Below are 21241 nucleotides of genomic sequence, written 5' to 3' on the forward strand. Positions count from 1 at the left end.
TTTTTACAAAAAATACAAAAATTAGCCAGGTTTGATGGCTCACACCTGTAGTTTCATTTACTTGGGAGGCTGAGGTGGGAGGATTGCTTGAGCTTCAGAGGCGGAGGTTGTAGTGAGCCAAGATCATACCACTGCACTTCAGCCTAGGCAACAGAGGGAGTCTGTCTCAAAAAAAAAAAAAAATTGTATTTTATTTTTTAAATGCAAGTCTTTAGTTAAGTTGGGATTTATTTTTATATAGAGAGTAGAACAGGAATCTAGTTTAATTTCCCTCCACATGCATAAACACATTTGCAAGTACCATTATTAAATAATTCAACCTTTCTCCATTAACCTGGAAGTCTTACTGTGTTATAATTAATAGTTGGTATGGCAGATCCCCTCATTACTGTTGTCTTCATGTGTAGTATCTTGATTTTTCTTGGGCTTTTGATTTTTCATGTGAACTTCACATATAGTCAGCTTGTGAAGTTTTTTTCTTTTTCTTTACTTTTTGTTACTAGTATTGGCACCATTGATTGGAATTTGTCGAGTTTTTAAAATGTCCTGCTGGATGTAGTGGTTCACGCCTATAATCCCAGCATTTTGGGAGGCTGAAGCTGGCAGATCACTTGAGCTCAGGAGTTCAGCACCAGCCTGGGCAACATGGCAAAACACTGTGTATTAGTCTGTTTTCATGCTGCTGATAAAGACATACCTAAGACTGGTAAGAAAAAGAGGTTTAATTGGACTTACAGTTCTACATGGCTGGGGAGGCCTCAGAATCATGACGGGAGGCAAAAGGCACTTCTTACATGGCGGCGGCAAGAGAAAATGAAGAAACAAAAGTGGAAACCCCTGATAAACCCATCAGATCTCTTGAGACTTACTCACTATCACAACAATAGCATGGGAAAGACCAGCCCCCATGATTCAATTACCTTCCCGGGGTCCCTCCCACAACACGTGGAATTCTGGGAGATACAATTCAAGTTGAGATTTCAGTGGGGACACAGTCAAACCATATCACCCCATCCCTACAAAAAACTAGAAATATTACCCGGTCGTGGTGGCATGCACCTGTAGTCCCAGCTACTTGGGAGGCTGTGGTGGGAGGATCACTTGAGCCCAGGAGGTTGATGCTGCAGTAGTGAGCTGTGATTGCACCACTGCACTTCAGCCTGGGCAACAGAGTGAGAACCTGCCTCAAACAAAAACAAAAACCCTCCTAATAAAATCCTATGGATGTAGATATATGTGTAGATGTATAACACACATGCATTTATATTCCCTAGCACTGCCCATTGACAGTGCCTGAAAGTATCCCCCAATAACAATGAACATATCTGGCACCCTAATCTTGATTTCTAAATACAATTCTCTAATAAAAGGAACCAGTACTCCTTGGAGAAATGAGACCAAAACATGTAGTTTCAGAAAATGAGGAAATGATTGCCAGATACAGCAGCTCATGCTTGTAATCCCAGCTACTTGGGAGGCTAAGGCTGGAAAATTGTTTGAGGCTGGGAGTTTGAGACCAGCCTGGGCAACATAGCAAAACCCTACCTCTAAACAAATAAATTAAAAAAAAAAATAGCCAGACATGGTGTCACACACCTGTAATCCTAGCTACTCAGGAGACTGAGGCAGGATTATTGCTTGAGCCCAGGAGTTTGAGTGAGTTATGATCATACCACTGCACTCCAGCCTGGGTGACAGAGTAAGACCTAGTCTCTTAGGAAAAAAAAGATTGATTGATTGATTGATTGATTATAATAGTGATTAATTATAGTAAACAATAATAGTAATGGATTATAACCCACTGAATAAATTGATGAATAACATAAATGTAAGAATGAATAAATGATTAGCTGGTTGTGGTGGCAGCACACACCTATAGTCTTAGCGGCTGAGGACAGGAGGATTGCTTGAGCCCAGGAGATCGAGGCTGCAGTGAACTGTGATTGCACCACTGCACTCAAGCCTAGGTGACAGAGCAAGACTCTGTCTCAAAAAAATGAAAAAACAAATTTTTTTTAAATAATGAAATGCGTTAATTGAAAGCTTGATGAGGTACCAGATATTTATATAGTTTCAGATTACCTCCATATGAAATACTAATTACAAAGGGGGAAAGAATAAATTACAGTGGTGGAAGCCTGGCAGATACCACCTTAATCAGTTCATCAAAATGAACATCATTGGTAAGAATACAAATCAAAATTGTTCGTCACTGATAGGATGCCATGAGAACACAGTATTCTTTCTGTGATATTCTTGCTAGTGTTTTTGCTTATAATTTATTTTTAAATAAATGTTATTTTGAAGTATGATATACACACAGAGCACAGATCATAAGTGGATAGGTCAGTGAATTTCAAAAATTGGACTCATCTATGAAACCAGTCCCGAGATAAAAAAAATGAAGTGTCACTCTGGAAGCCCCTGATGGGACTCCTGCAAGTTATAGCAGTGATTAGTTTTGCCTGGTGTTGAACTTTCTGTAAACGGAATTAGGTAGTGTATACTTTTGTATATGGCTTTTTTCTTTCAGCATTACATGCATGATAGTTCATGTTACAGGTAGCAATATTTCATTACTTTTATTGTTACAGTATTCTGTTATATGGAACTCCTCAATTATTATTTTTCTTTCCTTATTATTATTTATTTTTGAGACAGGGCCTCACTCTGTCACCCAGGCTGGAGTGCAGTGATGTGATCTCAGCTCACTGCAGCCTCCATCTCCCAGGCTCAGGTGGTCCTCCCACCTCAGCCCCCGAGTAGCTGAGACTACAGGAATGCACCACCATGTTTGGTTAATTTTTTAATTTTTTTGTACGGATGGGGTTTCGCCATGTTGGCCAGTCTGGTCTCGAACTCCTGGACTCATGCAGTCTGCCTGCCTCAGCCTCCCAAAGTGCTGGGATTACAGGTGTGAGCCAGTGTGCCCAGCCTAGCTTTTCTTTCTGCTGTGGATGTACACTGCAGTTGTTTTCAGTTTTGGGCTATTAGGAATTGCACTGCTATGAACATCCTTGTTTATGTTGTAGGGGAGAAAGATTTCTTTTTCTTTCCAATGGCTAGGTACATGGCTGACATCCTATCACAAAAGACAGATTAACAAGAGAGAAGCATACGAATTTATTAATATAAGTTTTACGTGACACAGGAATCTTCAGGAATTAAGACCCAAAGAAGCAGGGATATCTCTGTATTTTTATGCTAAATTTGATGATGAGTGGACAGTTGTGCAGAAGTCTGATTGGGCAAAGGGAGTATGAGGCAGTGGTAATAAACTAGGCCTATTTGTTCAGCTGCTCCATGTCCCTGTGTCTTCAGAGATAAGGGCATTCCTTTCCTGCAGGTATAGGGAGGGTACCTGTGGAATGAAGGTCTTATGACCTACTTCAGAGGAAGGCTAGAGAATTCTTTTGTGGCCTACTTCATAGTAGAAGGACAGGAGAAGGTTGCTTCTGTGGTTTTCTCAAATGCTAAGATGTCATATTTTGCAGTAGCATGTGCTGAACCCCATTAGTGTCTTTTGCTACAAATATGTGTCCATTTATGCTGGCTGTCTACCTAGGTGTGAAATTGCTGAGTTATAGCATATGCCTGTGTTCAACTTTAATAGATGCTGCCAGTTTTCCAAAGGAGCCGTATCAGTTAACACTGCTACCAAAGGTGTAAGAGAGTCCCATTTGCTCCACATTCTTAGTGACATGGTTTTCATTTCAGCCATTCCAGTGGGTAGGTAGTAGTACCACATTGTGATTTATTTATCATGACTAATGGGGTCAGTCATCTTTCATCTGACTGTTAACCCTTTATTTGGTTGTCATCTTTTGTGTGGTATCACCATTCATCTGCTTTTTAAGTCTGTCATCTGGGATCATTTTCCTGCTGTGCAAAAGTCATATAATTTATTGTGTGTCTGTTGATGGTAAAATCTTGGTTTTGTTTGCCTGAAAATGTTTATTGTTCTAGAAGGAATTATCTCTAGCTATATAATTCTGGGTTGATAGTTCTCTCTCTTAGTTTATTGAAAATAATAGTTCTCTCTGTCTTGTGGCTTCCATTGTTGCTTTTGAGAAATAAGTCATCACCTTAATTGGGGTAATTTGTAGGTGATTTTCTTTTCTCTGCTGCTTTTAAGATTGTTTTTTATTTAGTGGTCAGTATTTTTACTTTTATGTCTCTTGGTATTGATTTTTCACTTGCTTCTTGTTTGCTGGCCTTTCTGGATTCAAGGATTGGTGTGTCATTTATACCAGAGAGTCTCTCCATTATCTTCTTCTAGTACAGTGTGAGTATCCCTGATCTGAAATGCTTGGGACCAGAAGTGTTTTGGATTTCAGGTTTTTTCAGATTTTGGAATATTTGTAGTATACTTTCTAGTTGAGCATCCCTATCTGAAAAACTGAAAACCTGAACTCCAGTGAGCATTTCCTTTGAGCATCATGTCAGCACTCAAAAAGTTTGAAGTTTTGGACCATTTCGGATTTCAGATTTTCCGATTTGGAATGCTCAAGTTGCACTCCTTTTAGGCAGATTTTAGGTCTATTCACTCTATCATCTAAGCTTCTTAATTTCTCTCTCTCTTTTTTTTTTTTTTTGAGATGGAGTCTCCCTTTGTTGCCCAGGCTGGAGTGCAGTGGCACGATCTCGGCTCACTGCAACCTTTACCTCTCAGGTTCAAGTGATTCTCCTGCCTCAGCCTCCCGAGTAGTTGGGATTACAGGCTCCACCACCACACCCAGCTAATTTTTGTATTTTTAGTTGAGATGAGATTTCACCATGTTGGCCAGGCTAGGTGATCCACCTGCCTTGGCCTCCCAAAGTGCTGCAATTACAGTTGTGAGCCACTGCACCCGGCCTTACTCTCTCTTTTAAGGTTTGCATTTTTTTATTTGAGAAACATTCTGGGTAATTTTTCAAGGTCAGTCTTACAGTTTACTGATTCACTGTTCATCTGTGTCCATTCTGTGATTTATCCACCTAATGAATTTTTTTAAAGTTCAGTTATCACATTTTAAATTTCTCGATGGTTTGGTTCTCTCTCCATTCTGTTTGGTTATTTACAGTCCCTTATTTGCTCATATTTTCAAACTTCTCATTTATACATATATGCATATATGTTTTTTTTTAGATATCACACTTTGTCAGCTTTAATATTTGGCATAGAGAGAAAAAGGCCTGCAACTAGATTTTAGATGAAAGTTATGACTCAGAATCCCTTGTCTATCCATATTTTTCTTTTTTTCGCTTTTTATTTTGACATAATCTCAGAGTTTAAAAAAAAAAGTTAGATATGTCAAGCAACTTCCATCTACCCTTTGCCCACCTTTCCCAAATGTTAATATCTTACATAACTATAGTAAAATTATCTAAATCAGGTAATTAACCTTGATAGAATACTGCTAACTGATCTCTACACTGCATTTGTTTTTTATCAACTCTTCCAATAATGTCTTTTGTTTGGACCGTGGTCCAATCCAGGATCAAACATTGCAGTTAGTTATGTTTCCTTATTTTCTTTAACCTGTGGTGTTTGTCAAATGGTGGTTTTTCTACTTCCATTATCCTTTTTGCATGTGTCCATTAAAATTTTCCTATAAGAAAGAGCTTGGCCTTCTCTTCCATGTACTTACACATTCAGTTATTTATTTTTTATCACTATGGACTTGTGGATGTTTGTTTTATCCTATGGGTTATAATCCTTTAAATTGTTCCAGATGTGGCCTCTTCAGTTTGGTTCCACTTTCCTTTTAAGAAGTCCCCAGCTTTTTTGATCACTTCCTTACTTTTTGGCACCACAAGATATTTCAGGCTCACCTGGTATTTTCCCTGTCTCAGTTTTGCAGCCAGACATCTCTCCAAGTAGTCCTGGTTCTTTTTATTGAAGGATGGTGTTTAGAAACCACCGTGTGGGTGCTAATTGTGCTATTAAGATGTTATTACCCTTAGGCTCTCTCAGAGGACAGAGCTGGGAAATGAATATATGTATGTATACACATATCTACATTTATCTGTTCCTGTCTGTCTGTTGAAATACATGTTAAAAACCATGATTTCATAGTGATACCGCTGATTCAAATCTAACACCATGAAATTCATTCTAGCCTTTCTCCTTTCTGTATTTGTTTTGTCTCTAGCCTCAGTGTCTATTATAGTCAAGATACTGGCTTCCACAGTGGTTAGTTCTTCTGCATTCCCTTCAGGGTGGTCATGTGGTTATGTTATGTATTCCTAATGCAGTTTAGTTGTTACTGTTTATGTTTCGCTTTAGGTTCCCCTTATATACTGGTTGATGTTAATTGTTTGCTTTTTTTATTTTGTGAAACATTACCATGGTTCTAAATGTCAAAACTATGCAAAAAGATATATTTTGAGACATGCCACTTCATTCTCATTCTCCATTCTCATTCCCCAGTTCCCACTCCCATGGTTCCATAATGCTTGTAAGATAAAATTCAAACTTCAGTGTGATTTACAAGTCCTTTCATCATCTCAGTTTTATTTATTTGTTTATTTTTAAATAGAGATGAGGTCTCACTATGTTGCCAAGGCTGATCTCAAACTCCTAGGCTCAAGTAGCCTCCTGCCTTGGCCTCTCAAAGTGCTGGGATTATAAGCATGATCGGCTGCACCTGGCCACATCTCAGTTTTAGCTTGTCCTTGTACGTCACACTCTGGTTGTCTCAGATTTGTGATTATACCTCAGATATGACCGACTCATTCATGTCTCCATGCATACGTTCTCTCCCTCTGCCTAGAGTGATACTTCTATTCTCCTAACCTTGCCTATCTGTAATCATTCAAAACTTATTTCCATTCTTACCTCTGTGGGAAAACTTCCTTTCCTTATTTTCTTTTCACTTGCCTTTTACTTTCCCTACATTTAATAATCTCGCTCTGTCACCCAGGCTGGAGTGAAGTGGCATGATCATGGCTCACTGCAGCCTCAACCTCCCGGGCTCAAGTGATCCTCTTACCTCAGCCTCCTGAGTAGCTGGGACTACAGGCTCACACCACCACGCCTGGCTAATTTTTGTATTTTTTGTAGAGATGGGGTTTTGCTATGTAGCCCAACTGACTTTTTTTTTTTTGAGTCAGAGTCTCACTCTTGCCTAGGCTGGAGTGCAGTGGTGCGATCTCGGCTCACTGCAAGCCCCACCTCCTGGGTTCAAGCAATTCTCCTGCCTCAGCCCCCTGAGTAGCTGGGACTACAGGTGCCTGCCACCACACCTGGCTAATTTTTGTGTGTTTTTAATAGAGACAGGGTTTCACTGTGTTAGCCAGAATGGTCTCCATCTCCTGACCTCGTGATCCACCCGCCTCGGCCTCCCAAAGTGCTGGGATTACAGGCGTGAGCCACTGCGCCTGGCCTGTAGTGACTAGATTTCAATTATTTTCACCTTCTTTTCTTTATTTCTTCTCTTTTCATTTCACTAATGACATAAGCCCATACAATAGAACGTAAATCCTCATAATGTGAAAACATGTCAGCTTTGAAAGTCAAGACTGTATCATTGCCATGTTTGCTACTTCACTTGAAAAGTTGAAACTTCCTGTCTATTTAATCTGTTAGATTGGAAGAAATTGTTGTACCAGAAATAAATCCCTTCATCAGTCTTTTAAGAGCCTTAGTAAGCTTTTAAATTGTCGTTATTTTTAATGTCCAAAAGGCAAGTTCAGTGACCTTCCAAATTGTGTTTCTAAGCTGTTTGTGTTACTTTTTAAATTCTGTATTGCTTACTTAGCAGATTATGTTAAAATGCAGGGACTTATTTCTACCAGTCTCTTCATCCATCTGTTACTTTCCTTCCTCCCTCTGTATTGCGTTTACCTCCTGTCACTCCTGTGTATGCTATCTAATCATAGCTCGTTCTCAAGTCCTACATGAAACTTGGAAGAGGAGTTTAGTTGCAATGCAGACATCACACTGTAGATGTGAAGGGAGAGCTTCAGGAACTTGCTTTGTGAGGGCACAAGGCTTGCATTCCATCAGTGTTTGAATCTGGGTATAGCACGCTATGAGAAAGCATCCACTTAGTAATGTGTCCCGTATTGTTTATTTATAATAATTACTGAAATGTTTTACTTTTTTTATTCAGAATGATGACAAGTACATCATAAATTTATACTTTAATGAATTTTTCCAAATTGAACATAGTCGTGAAACTACCACTCAAATCAGGGAATCTAATATTATTAGCCCACCAAATTTCTCCCCTTTTCCTTCTCCCAGTCTGTATTTTCCCCTACATCCTACACTCAGTGGAAACTATTATTCTGACTTACATAGTTTTACCTATTACTGAACTTTATAAAACAGAATCATACAGTATATTCTTTCATGTGTCTGGCATCTTTGTCTCAACATTATGTTTGTGAGATTTATCAGTGTTCTTGTATTAGTTATGGTTCATTTATATTCATTGCTGTGTAGCAGGCGAAACTAAGGCTGGTGGACTGGCTGTTTTTGTAAATAAAGTTTTATCGGAACACAGCCAAGCCCGTATTGTCTATGGCTGCTTTTGTACTCCAAAGGCAGGTTTGAGCAGATGTGACAGGGACAGAGATTTTATGGCCTGCAAAGCCTGAAATATTTACTATTTGGCCCTTTACAGGAAAAAAAAAATCCTGATTCCTGCTCTATAGTATTCCATTATATGAATATTCCACAATTTGTTACTGGGTTTCAGCTATTACAGCTAACACTTATTGGAAAATTATTGTATGGGATTTATGTTTGCACATTCCCAGGAGGCATTTACCTAAGAGTGGAATTGCTAGGTTGCAGGGTATGTTTATGTTCTGCTTTATTGGATGCTGCCAAACAGCTTTACGGTTTGTATTCCCATCAGCATTGTGTGAGAGTTGAATTGCTGCACATCCTAAGTCTTGGTGTTGTCAGATTTTAAAATTTCAGCCATTTTCATCATTATGTAATTTTATTTCATTGTAGTTTTAATTTGTATTTCCATGGTGATGCATGAAGTTGAACACCTTTTTATATGCTTGTTAGCCATTTTTATATTCTGTTTGGGTGGCTTGTCTTTTTCTTCTCCCTCTAGGACAGAGTCTTGCTCTGGTTGGGATGTGGTGGTGCAATTAGAGCTCACTGAAGCCTGGAACTCCTGGGGACAAGCGATCTGCCTGCTTCAGCCTCCCAAATAGCTGGGACTATAGGCGCACACCACCATGCCTAGCTAATTTTTTATTTTTATTTATTTTTATTTTTTAAACCAAGGAAGATGTTGAATTTTTTTTTATTTTTTAATTTTTTTGTACTGACAGGGTCTTGCTATGTTGCCCAGGCTGTTCCCAAACTCCTGGGCTCAAGCAATCCTCCTGCTTCAGCCTCCCAAAATGCTGGGATTACAGACATGAGCTACTGTGCACAGCCCTCTTATTAATTTGTAAGGAGTTCTTTATATGTTCTGAATCTGTCCTTTGGTAGATATATGTATTGCAAATATTTCCGTCTGTTTTGAGGTGTCCACTTTTCTTCTTTTAATGCTTTAAAATTTTTTTTAAAGCTTATTAACTATAATGAATACAGCAACATGGCTGAATCTCACACACACTGAGGCAAGTGAAGTTAGACACTGTATTTGTGGATACATGGACAGTGATCCTCAGCCTTGTCATCATACTACCTGGAAACTTCATTGTCTTAAAGCTTAGTTAGACTTTCATGTTTTTCAGTCCCTCTTAATTGAAAGTGTGGTTTGTTATATAGTTATGTGGTCTGAGGTTTGGATAAGGACAGAGTTCTTATCTTTCCTTTTTTTTGTTTTGAGACCGAGTCTCGCTCTATCGTCCAGGCTGGAGGAGTGCAGCAGCACAATCTCAGCTCACTGCAAGCTCCGCCTCCCAGGTTCAAGCGATTTTCGTGCCTCGGCCCGCAGAGTAGTTGGGATTACAGGCGTGAGCCATTGTACCGGCTATTATCTTTCCCTTTTGAATATTAAAAGCAATTCCAGCGTCTTAAGAATCTCAAGTTCTGTGGGTGTGTTTGTTCAGCACTCCATAGTGTGCTGAATATTCATAGATTTTACTAAGTAAGATGATGCAGTATCAGATATTGGAATCATATTTTTGCATTTTTTTCTCCTGAGAACTGTCTCCTCAGATCTTCAAGTTAAGGAATTTAGAAATCGAAGCTTATTTATCTAGCTTTAAATTGCATTGGGTTGAACAGGTTAGTTGTGTCTTGTAGTGAGTAGACTACATGATTTTTGAGGTCTGTTTAATAATTCTATTTTTCAGCTGGGCGCAGTATCTCACGTCTGTAATCCCAGCACTTTGGGAGGCCGAGGCAGGTGGATTACCTGAGGTCAGGGGTTCGAGACCTGTCTGGGCAATATGGTGAAACCTTGTCTCTACTAAAAATACAAAAATTAGCTGGGCGTGACGGTGCGCGCCTCTAGTTCAGCTACTCGGGAGGCTGGGCAGGAGAATTGCTTGAACCTGGGAGGCAGAGGTTGTAGTGAGCCAAGATTGTGCCACTGCAGTGTAGCCTGGGTGACAGAATGATACTCCATCTCAAAAAGAGAAAAATAATAATTCTATTTTTTCCCCTTTTTGTTTCAGCTTTATAAATAGCAGTCCAGGGCAACAGTACTTGATAAAAAGGTATTTTGTTTGTTTTGGTTTGTTATGGTCAGCTCTACAAAAATGCATGTGACCTTAAAAATATTTAGAAATATTATAATACTACAGACAGGCCGGGCGCGGTGGCTCATGCCTGTAATCCCAGCACTTTGGGCGGCTGAGGCGGGCATATCACCTGAGGTCAGGAGTTCGAGACCAGCCTGACTAACATGGAGAAACCTCGTCTCTACTAAAAATACAAAATTAGCCGGGCATGGTGGCACACGCCTGTAATCTCAGCTACTAGGGAGGTTGAGGCAGAAGAATCGCTTGAACCTGGGAGGCGGAGGTTGTGGTGAGCCGAGATCGCGCCATTGCCCTCTAGCCTGGGCAACAAGAGTGAAACTCCATCTTAAAAAAAAAAAAAAAAAGAAAGAAATATGATAAGACTAGAGACATTTTTCTCTAATGTCTAATTTAAAAGCAACTGTTTACCTTAGAAAGGCTGGTTTGCCTCTTCTAGAACAAAGGTAAGACCTGTGAAAGTTATACAGCTATTGTATTTTAGTGAAATTTATTGTGCACTTAACCAGGTTTTTTTTCTAATTTTATTTCAGGTTATACCTTATTGGTGTGGACGTTGTCTAAATTTCGGTAGCCATGGCACAAGAATATAGTAAGTACTATGCCATACTTCCTATGACCTACCTGCTTTACAAAGTGTTGATTTTCTGTGTTTAAATTTCTGATTAGAGAAATGAAAACATAGAAACAAAATTTAAAAAAATCTACTTTTCTCAAAGAGATGAAGTCGTTTGTCATCTGCTTTTTGAATCTATAGCTTTATATACCAATACAGTGTAATAATGATTTATTTCGTATTCTGATACAGTATTGCTCAGGCTATTCCCTGTAAATAGTACTGACTGAACATTAGGGTTGGATCCATATCATGCGTCGCATCTATTCCTCATGTTATGGGGTTGAAAAACTGACTGCAGCTCGCCCTGATTAGGAGCAGTCTCATTTCTGCCTTGTCCATGATTGACTCATGAACTCTGGCTACATCAGTGAGTGCTGAGTGTTACCTGGCCAGGGGGATGGTTTCAGAGATGGTCCTGTAATCCTTTTCTACCCAGCGTGGCTCCAATGTGGGTTTGCCTGGAGCTTCTGGCAGAAGGCTTCTCATGGTTAGGACAGAGCTGCCTCTTACTTCTGGATGTTGTTGTGCGCTGGTGTGAGGTCTGGTGTAGCTGCAGCATTGTGGCTTCCGGACTGAGTGAGAAGCCACACAGGGTGGAGGACGGAGTCCAGAATCACAAGGAAACCAGCCCTGAAGCTTGCCCTTTCGCTGACGTCCAAGCATTTGAGCCAATACATTTCCTTTTTATTTAAGCCAGTTTGAGTTAGGAGCCAAAACAGCCTAAGTGATTCACTTAGTCTCCATTTTATTTTTAGTAATCCATTAGTTTCTCCCTGGGGAAATGTAGGAGTAATTGCAAAGCAAGGCAAAATAATACCATTAAATTAAACTGGCAGAGTGTGTTGGTGTTGACTGGCATACTCTTCACTCTTAACAGTTAGCAGGTAGTGATTTAGTATTCAAAGACATGAGAATAAAATATATCACTTTCAGATTCTACCCCACCCCCACACCCCCAGAAGGTTTTGCGTCCTGATCAACCAACTTGTGCTGTGAATGCTAAAAAGGGTCTTGGATACTGGCAAAATCATCCCTTTGCATAGGTAGGTGCATATTTGGCAGTGCAGACTTGTTCTTTGTGTTTTCTTAGAACAGTCTATACCCTTCTAATTCCTTGTTTTTGTTCTTGAAAAATTAGTAGGAATATTTCAAATATAAAAAGCATATAGGGCATAACACAAATATCCTTACCCCAGCTCCTTTTTGATTAGCAGAAAAACAAAATCCATGTTACCTCTCCTCAACACTCTATAGAGAAATCGAATGTTTACCAATTCCATTGAACATTAAAAAACTCAGGATATTTCTCTCTAACAGCAGTTCCCTTTCTTAATCCCCAAGAAGCCACTATCCTGGTTTTGGTCTTTATTATTCCCATGCATTTGTTTGTGTTCTTCCCACATAGTGTATTGTATGATTTTGGATGCTTTTTAACTTTGAGTAAATGTAGATGCTATGTGTATTTATTACTCAAAATCATAAGGGAGTTTAGAATAAATTGAGGATCACTGAAAGAGGCTATAAATCTGTTCTTAGGTACTTGTGAAAAGATCTATTATTGGGTATCCTAGTGATCTGTGATAGAATGTTTTAGATTTTGAATGGTCGATGAGTTTGAACCAACATGCTGATAGCTTTCTGTCTTATCTACTAATACGAAGCACTTTTCTCTGGTAATTGGTCTACCATTGAGTTCACTCTCTGTATCTACTTCTACACTCCTGTGCAGGTGTGGAATGTGCAGGATACTTATAGATCCATTGTGTCATTAATGAGGTTTTCAGAGTGTGTTGGTTGCTGTTTCATTTAAATAGCTCTATTCATTCTGTAGTCCAAATGATGCTTCTGGCATCATTTTTCTGCATTGTGAGAATTCGCCATTATGCCTACAAAATTTACTTTTTTTTTTTTCTAAATTTGTCAGTTTGTCACTACGTTACTTTGTACTGGTAGCAGTAGTACAGAAGAGGGATCTACTCCTAAGAACTGGCTGTCAGGTTGCACCTCGAAATAGTACTGTGTATCAGTCATCTGGGAGCCTCCTTGGAAATCTTTGTTGTGCCTTTATGTCCCTTGTGACCCAATATTGGGTCTTAGGGATCATTTTCTATCTTGTTCTTGTGTGAAATGTATCTTTTTTTTTGTTTGCTTTTGCTTTTGTTTTTGTTGTTTTGTTTTTTAAGACAGGGTCTCACTCTGTTGCCCAGGTGGGAGTACAGTGGTGCAATCTCAGCTCATTGCAGCCTCTACCTCCCAGGCTCAAGTGATCCTCCCACCTTTAGCTGGGAATACAGGCGTGATGAACCACCAGGTTTGGGTAATTTTTTGTATTTTTTGTCCGCCTCAGCCTTCAAGAGTGCTAGAATTACAAATGTGAGCCACCATGCCTGGCCTGAAATGAATCTTAAGTCATTTAAATTTTGCATTCAAAAAACTAATTCCCTTACTATTGGGGGAGTCCTGTTACCCTTTGCTCTTGCTTGGAATGTTGCCTCCATGAAACTGAATAGTCAGTTCCGTTCAAAAATCATTAATCCTTTCAACTTGAGAACCTAATTACTAATAAAGTATCAGAGAAAAATTTACAACAATATAATTTCTGTTTTTTTTTTTCTGGGTGCCATTTTTACTTAAATGTTTAACATTTGAAAAAAAGTGAACTCAAAAGATTTTTTCCCCTTTAATTTATACATATTATATCCATGTTACAGGAAGGAAAACATTAACATCTTTTGTTGAAATTGTTTGAAGATCTTATACTTTGTGAATGCATTGGTTGTTGTGTAATATGTTTTGTGTGCATTTTCTTTTTTAAAAAATCTGCATGTTATAGTTGGGTTTTAAGGGGAAAAGCCTATTGAAAATTTTCTTTGAAAAATCAATTCGCTGAACTGATATTACTCTTTTTTGTTTGTTTCTTGTGGAATGGAGTCTTCTTTCTTATATATGAAAGGACTTGTATATATATTAAAGGCATACAAAAGGACTTGTGTAAATATGGAAAGTGGTACAAAAGCTTGGCTTGTTTTTGTACCGCCAGATGAAATGCTGCCTTTGTGGGGAACGGCCCCCTGGGCTGAGGGAGCTTCTAGACACTGACTCAGATCTGTAATTAGGTCTTGCTCTCCGCACCCTTGTTGACTTGAAAGCACTGGCCATAGACCATTTAGTCTGGAAAAGCAATACTACATGAATCATCTAAATTGGCACAAATTATCCAGAATGCTGCTAAATGTTTTCTACTCTTCCGTAATTGAGAGAATTAGAAAAGGAGACTTGTTCTTTAAAAGTATTATAGAGGGTACATATACATTGATGAAAGTAAATTTTTTTCCCTGGATAGAATGAAAAGCAGTGGAATATTTGACATTTGTAAGCAGTTCTGATCTCATGGGTCAGTTTTACGAGATTCCTCCATGGTTCCCATACTATTTTCCTTTGTGAGAAGGTAGGAAGTGTGGCCTGTCTTCCAGCTCCCGTTTATTTCTCCACTCAGACCTTTTAGACCTGTCTTGCCATCTGTAGCCTCTGCTTAACCTCTACAGGGTGGTGGAGGCAGGGGAAATCCTGGAAACATATTGTATCTGTTTTGCTTCCTCCTAACTAGTCTCACAAATCAGTATCTCAGTATTTAGAATGGAAATATGATACTCCTCTCTTCCCTTTCGAAAATGTTGGGTCGTAGACTTATTGAGACCTGTTAGGTACCTAGCAATGAAGTGGGTGAAAGTCATTTTTTTGGTGTGTTTGCTAAGTAGTAAGTTGACAGTGTTTCAATTTATTTTTAAAAAATCAAATCAAAAGTTTTCTTACTTTGTCTCAATTTACTTTATAACAAGACTTTAATTATATTCTAAAGTTGAAGGCATTTATAAGTCACTTAGGAATAGACATAAAATGAAGACTTTTCCTAGAGTACCCTTTTTCATTTTTTTCTGATAATTTATTAGGAGTCTTTCCCAGCACTTCTTTCCCAGCGCTGTGTCTGCTCTAAAAAGGACAAGCAGATTTATTCATTCAGCAGCAAAAAGGCCAAATTTTCAACTTGTAATGTGAGTTGGCTTTTTAATATGTGAATAAACCTTTATTTTCATGTTGGAATATATGTGAGCAGGCATCTCAGAGGAATGCGTCTTTGGCAGTAAGTAGAAGAAAGCCACAGCTCACTATGTAATTTTGTGTTGTGAAGGCATAACTGCCATTTTGTGTCTGCGGTTGTACGTGCACATGCTTGTGATTCAGTTTGTCTTTGTTAGTATAGGGCATTGCTATTTGTCAGACCTTGCCACTTTCATTTTGGAGTTGTTGAAAATCACATATTCAAATTATAAAATTGTTAGAACATATGCTGAGTTAAATTGAAAGACTTTAGAGTGAGTTTCTAAAAAACTGATTGGTAAAATATTTCATCAGTCAGTACCCTTGATAAAATTCCTCATTAGGTGGGTAGGTGAATATTTTTTCCCTAATATAAATTACAAAAACCTTCATTTAGGCTGTGTTTACAAAGAGTGCCAGTTTGGCTGAGTGCTGTGACTCATGCGTGTAATCCCAGTACTTTGGGAGGCCAAGGTGGGAGGATTGCTTGGAGGCCAGGAGTTTGAGACCAGCCTGGGCAATATAGTGAGACCCCATCTCTACAAAAAATAAAAATAAAAATAAAAATAAGAAAAGAGTGCTAGTTCACTAAGAATTGTGATCCTGTTTGTCACAGAACTTGCTTAGTACCCAGTTAACCTTTCACTTAATCTATTTTGGCAACTGTAAGCCAAGAGACCATGCCTTAGTACCAAAAACAAATCACCCAACCTCATTACCCTTGGTTTTCATTTGTATAAATAATTGGGTCATTAGCCAATATGTAAATGGAGGGGCATGAAAGGTTGACCTTAGTGGGAATTTAACAATACTTTATGGCTTCTAGATTAACTCGTGTAAATTATTTATTCGTGGCAGCAAATATCTTTTGTTTGTGGGTGCAGTGCTGTAAGACCTCAATCAAGACTTCTAGAGTTCTTAATGGGTAGGAAAATATCTAAAGGAGTTTTATACGTGATTATATCTTATTCCATCTAGTAACAGATGCTTTCCCAATTTTGTGAATGAATGGTAATCCCTGATGAAAGAGCTTCCCAACCTCATTTTTTAAAAAAATTTCCTTCACAAACCAATTGAATAAAATTAGTCTGGCCTATGGAGTTAGGTTCCCCCTTTGTAAAATGGAAAGCTTTACTAAACAGTGTGTGCAGAGAGACCATCTGTCTCTATTTCTATCTGAATATTTGGCTCCCTCCCTAAATTTGATGGTATCCCCATTGTATTACTATGCAGTGGCCTCAATTTAAAGATGGAGAAGCCAATGTACATTCATCTGTTCTGCATGTGTATAGAGTCTGTTGATCGTAAAGATTTAGGCCAAGATCCTGCATTCATTGTTACTATAATTTGATCCTTTAGTTGTATTTTGATGATCACTTGGAATAACATTCAGTTGTATTCGTTCAGAGCATCAAGGAAAATCTCATTTAATACACTATTCTCAACAAATGTTAAAAGTAACTTACAAAAATAATACATACTGGTAAAAAAGTAGAAAATGCAGGTAAACATAAAGACAAAAATGAAAACCATCTATAATTTTACCGTCCAGAAGTGGCCATTACTAACATAGGCTAATAATAGGTTCTCACAGAACACAGAGCACACCATTGAGAAGGGGCAGGGGGATCCTATGCCAACAATTAATAAGGGACTGGCTGGAGATGATGACAGCTAGAAACTCTTAAATACCTATGTATGGTGTGTGTTAGACTTAGTGTCTTCTAAACTGGACGTATTTATTAGCTGTGTTCATTTTATTTAAGATAAAAGAAAGCACCTGTTGAAGGAGTAACTGCCCTATTCTGGTTGACTTTTGTTTCCATTGATTTTTTAGGAAGTGTTTTTCTTATGCAGGGCATGTTTCTCTATGTAAGCATGAATTTTCCTCTTGATTCTTAAGTGAAGGGATAATATAAAATGAGCTGCTATATAGAAAGAGTAGAATAATAACATACTTTTAAAAGGAATGCCTTCTGCTCCTCTGATGGAAAGATAGGAAAGTCAAGTCACCAGAAGCTGCATGTGGTTATTATCAAGGGATAACTGAATGTCAGAATCCCTCCTAGGTTTTTTTTTTTTTTTTTTCCTTTTTCTTTTCTTTTGAGACAGAGTCTCATTCTGTCACCTAGACTGGTGTGCAGTGGCACAGTCTCAGCTCACTGCAACCTCTGCCTCCCAGGTTCAAGCAGTTCTCCTGCCTCAGCCTCCCGAATAGCTGGGATGACAGGCATGCACCACCACACCCAGCTAATTTTTTTTTTTAAGTAGACAAGGGGTTTCACCATGTTGACCAGGCTGTTTTCAAACTCCTGGCCTCAAGTGACCTGCCCATCTGGGCCTCGCAAAATGCACGGATTACAGGCATGGGCCACTGCACCTGGTCCCTTCTAGATTTTTAAAAATGGTTTTTAACATAGTGTATCTGTCCCCTGCTACATCTTATCTGATGTCCCTCTTCTTCTGTCTGTTGCCTTGCCATCCTATGGCAGCTTCACGTAACTTAACAATGCTACATTGTAAAATCTAAGGAATTCTGTGCTAAGATCTCTGATTATTCCACTAACATTCTCTCATCCTTCAATTTACAATAGCTTTCAAAAAAAAAAAAAAAGAGTCTGGCTTTCAAATCATTACACTACAAAGGTTTATGTAAGCAACAGTCATCTCCCTGGATATGAAAGTAGTTGTCCTTTGTGCTGTTTTGATGGCTTCCGAGTGCTTGTTTGTTGGTTTCCTTCTCTGATGCTCAGGATAACTTAGTATGCCACAACCCTCTTAACTTCCAATGGGCTTCTTTTAAGTGTCTGTGCTTAACAGAAGCTTTCTCTATGAGCAATAATGTACTTCAACCAGTTGGTCAGTGATGATCCCCACAGTTTGTTGTCTTGAAGCCATTGTGGTATAAACAGAGCACATGATGAGAGCTTTGTCCTCTGCCCTCTCTTCCAAGTAAAGAGTGTAAAAGTTGTTTTAAAGGAAGTCTGCATTTTGTGGTATCATTCAGTTTTGGAACAGTGTCTATTTAGATTTTAGCCTGGAATTCTTTTGGAAACTCCACCCCTGGAAAAAAATGATTTTAAAAAGAATGTGTTTCAGCAGCTGTTAATGTCAGCAGCAAGAACATAGCACTGTCTTGGAAGATCTTTTGGTTATACAACAGTAGCTTGCTGGATTTCACTTCTGCAGTTGCAGTCCCTTCCATTGAGAGACTGGTTTAAATTAGGCGAATATTGCCAAGTTTTAAATTATAATGTTGTATTGTTGGAAAATGCTCAAATGTTGATTCTCTGGTGTTATAATGTGTTTTTAATTTTAAGCATTACATTGAGATTTTAGCATTTAAATACCTGAAGGAAGCGATACGCAAATTTTAACTTGTTAAAAAATATTAATAAGTAGCAGTTGTTTCTTTCTTGCCTGTTTTTCTTTTATGGAATATTTAGATTTTGTATGGTCATATGCAATAGTTCTGAACTCTTGTCTTCTTATGCACAATGTTAGGGTTGTGCATGGGTTGGTTTTCTTGCACAGCTCTCATTAGATTTATTTCAGTTACCTATTCACAGCCCTAATGGTAGTGACATCCCTGTTTATTTACTTCTTGGATTCTTACCAAGTTACAACATGATCTCTTTATCCTTGGGCTGCTGATTCTATTAAGTTTACTATTTCTTTTATTTATTTACTTATTTTTTTGAGACAGAGTCTAGCTCTGTTGCCCGGAGTGCAGTGGCGCGATCTTGGCTCACTGCAACCTCCACTTCTTGGGTTCAAATGGTTCTCCCACCTCCACCTCTCAAGTAGCTGGGATTACAGGCGTGTGCCACCAGGCCCGGCTAATTTTTGGTATTTTTTTTAGTAGGGACAGGGTTTCACCATATTGGCCAGGCTGGTCTCGGACTCCTGACCTCAGGTGATCCGACCGCCTCAGCCTCCCAAAGTGCTGGGATCACAGGCATGAGCCACCAATCCTGGCTAAGTTTACTACTTCTACACGAAGACAGACTGATAGGTTTTTATTTTAGATAAGCAATTCCAGTGTAATCTCTTTTCAGAGGATTTAGATAAAGTATTTTCAGCTGGCCTCCCATTCCTCCTCCTCATTCCTTCAGTGTGGGCAAGTGGGCTGTCTTTTTTCCCCTGCATCTTCATTTCCTTTTCTCTCTCTCTCTCTCTTTTTTTTTTTTTTTTCTCCCTTGAGAGAGAAGTTTTACTTTCTTCTAAGTGGAGGATGGTAGTAAAAATCAAGTTCAGGTAAAGAATGAAGTTGTGGGCCAGATTTGGGAAGAAAATGAGAGAGAAAAAGAGTTCAGGTGAGGAATTTGTAGTCTTAAAAAGTAAAATCTGCCACTGTTCCTTTAGCTGTTTCTGTGTGACCCTGAATTGGACCAGGTAACTGCCATTTTCTCATCAGGGTCTGAGGATGGCATTTGAGCAATAGCTAGCTTGTCAGTGTTTGTTTTTATAATGCATAGTCAGTTAAGAGTTTGACTGACTTGCTGATTTGTTAACTGCAGGGGGAAAAAAAAGATTCACTCTCTCCTTTCTAATTTCTTACCAGATGAATTCCTCCTTCATCAGTTCTGTGAAGAGGCTATGAAATAATTTGAACAGTTTTTATTTTTAATAATTGAATCTTCTTCCCTACTGTTATACACTAAGATCTCCCTTTTTCTCAAAAGGAGTGAGAAGTTATTTTCCCTTCAGGTTTTAAGGTAAGAATTGGTCCCAGCGAGGTGATTTCTAACTATTCTTACTTTTTTTTCCTTCAGTCTTCCATAAATTAGCCGAAATAAAATTTTGTTCTGAAATTTTACCAAATTCTTTGAGATTCTTGGAGTCCTCTAGAGGTGGTATGGAGCCACAGCTTGGAATAATTGCTTTAGGAATAATCCTTCCACCTGGTACACAGGGACATCATCCTTTGCAAGGAAGGCGGTTAAATGTCTGTAGTCTGGCAGATTGGGATCTGGACTCCTGAGTGTGTCTCTTCTGCCTTCTTTAGTTTGCTGTTTCAGATCTCTCTGTCCTTATTGCCAAGTCAGGTCTCTAAGCTTCATTGTCAAGTTCACTGTCTTCCTAAGGTTGTAATAGAGGCAGGGTCATGGTGCTTTTTGGAGTTTGTGTCTGTTTTCTGGTGTTTGCTGGATACAAGACGGCAAAGTAGTCCCATTTCTGTTGCAGTGCTTGATAAATGACTGAAGAAAGGAAAAAGGAGAGAAAGAAACAAAGAAAATCTGATTTCTTAAGTAGTTAGTCTGTTCTTCAGACTGTTTTTTGTTTGTTTGTTTTGATGGTGTTTATTAAATGTGCACATCATTAACTGCAGTCATACAGGGTTGCTTTCAAATCTGGGAGAACACAGTGGTCTACAAAGTAGCTTCTTAGTATTTCTCAACTGTTTTTCAGCACAAGGGAAGATGCACTCATTTTGATTTCCTTCGTTTTTTCCTCCAAGAGCAGAGAGCCGCATTGTTTTTCCTGTGACCTTTATAAAGCCATGTGGTCTGTTTGGAGGACAGTCAGTGCACACTCCATTCAAGGATGCTCTCTACAGTCCTTCCTGCTCCTTGGCCCGTTTTCCAAAATGAGATAATGAATATAAAAACACTCTCTCATAAGCTGTAGAAGTGTCAGAAATGGAGGAGAATATTGTCTTTACTATATTACTCTTTGCTTGTGTGGCCTAGTGTAAATATTCTCTATTCACTACATGATCTCCATTGGTGAAATGGCTGCTTTTGACAATACTGTTTCCAGAGAATAGCTACTTCTCGATTAGGCCAGCTTGGAACTTTTCCAATGGAAAACTATTTGCACATTGAACAAATATGACATATATTGCATTAAAATGAG

The 21241-nt window shown here is 38.7% G+C and overlaps 1 protein-coding gene across 21 annotated transcripts in view; it reads left to right on the plus strand.

Moving 5' to 3' along the window:
• SIPA1L1 (signal induced proliferation associated 1 like 1) overlaps positions 1 to 21241 on the plus strand; it is a 419211-nt gene that overhangs the window by 196877 nt on the left and 201093 nt on the right. For all 21 annotated transcript variants that reach the window (XM_063596279.1, XM_063596274.1, XM_063596282.1 and 18 more), the window contains one exon: positions 11199 to 11257. Coding sequence is in view for 2 of the 21 variants with exons in the window: in XM_057299738.1 (XP_057155721.1) it covers positions 11242 to 11257 (16 nt within the window). In the remaining 19 variants the exon portion in view is untranslated. The remainder of the gene's footprint in view (positions 1 to 11198; positions 11258 to 21241) is intronic.

The sequence above is a fragment of the Pan paniscus genome, chromosome 15 (assembly GCF_029289425.2).
Source record: "Pan paniscus chromosome 15, NHGRI_mPanPan1-v2.0_pri, whole genome shotgun sequence".
Classification (NCBI taxonomy): domain Eukaryota; kingdom Metazoa; phylum Chordata; class Mammalia; order Primates; family Hominidae; genus Pan; species Pan paniscus.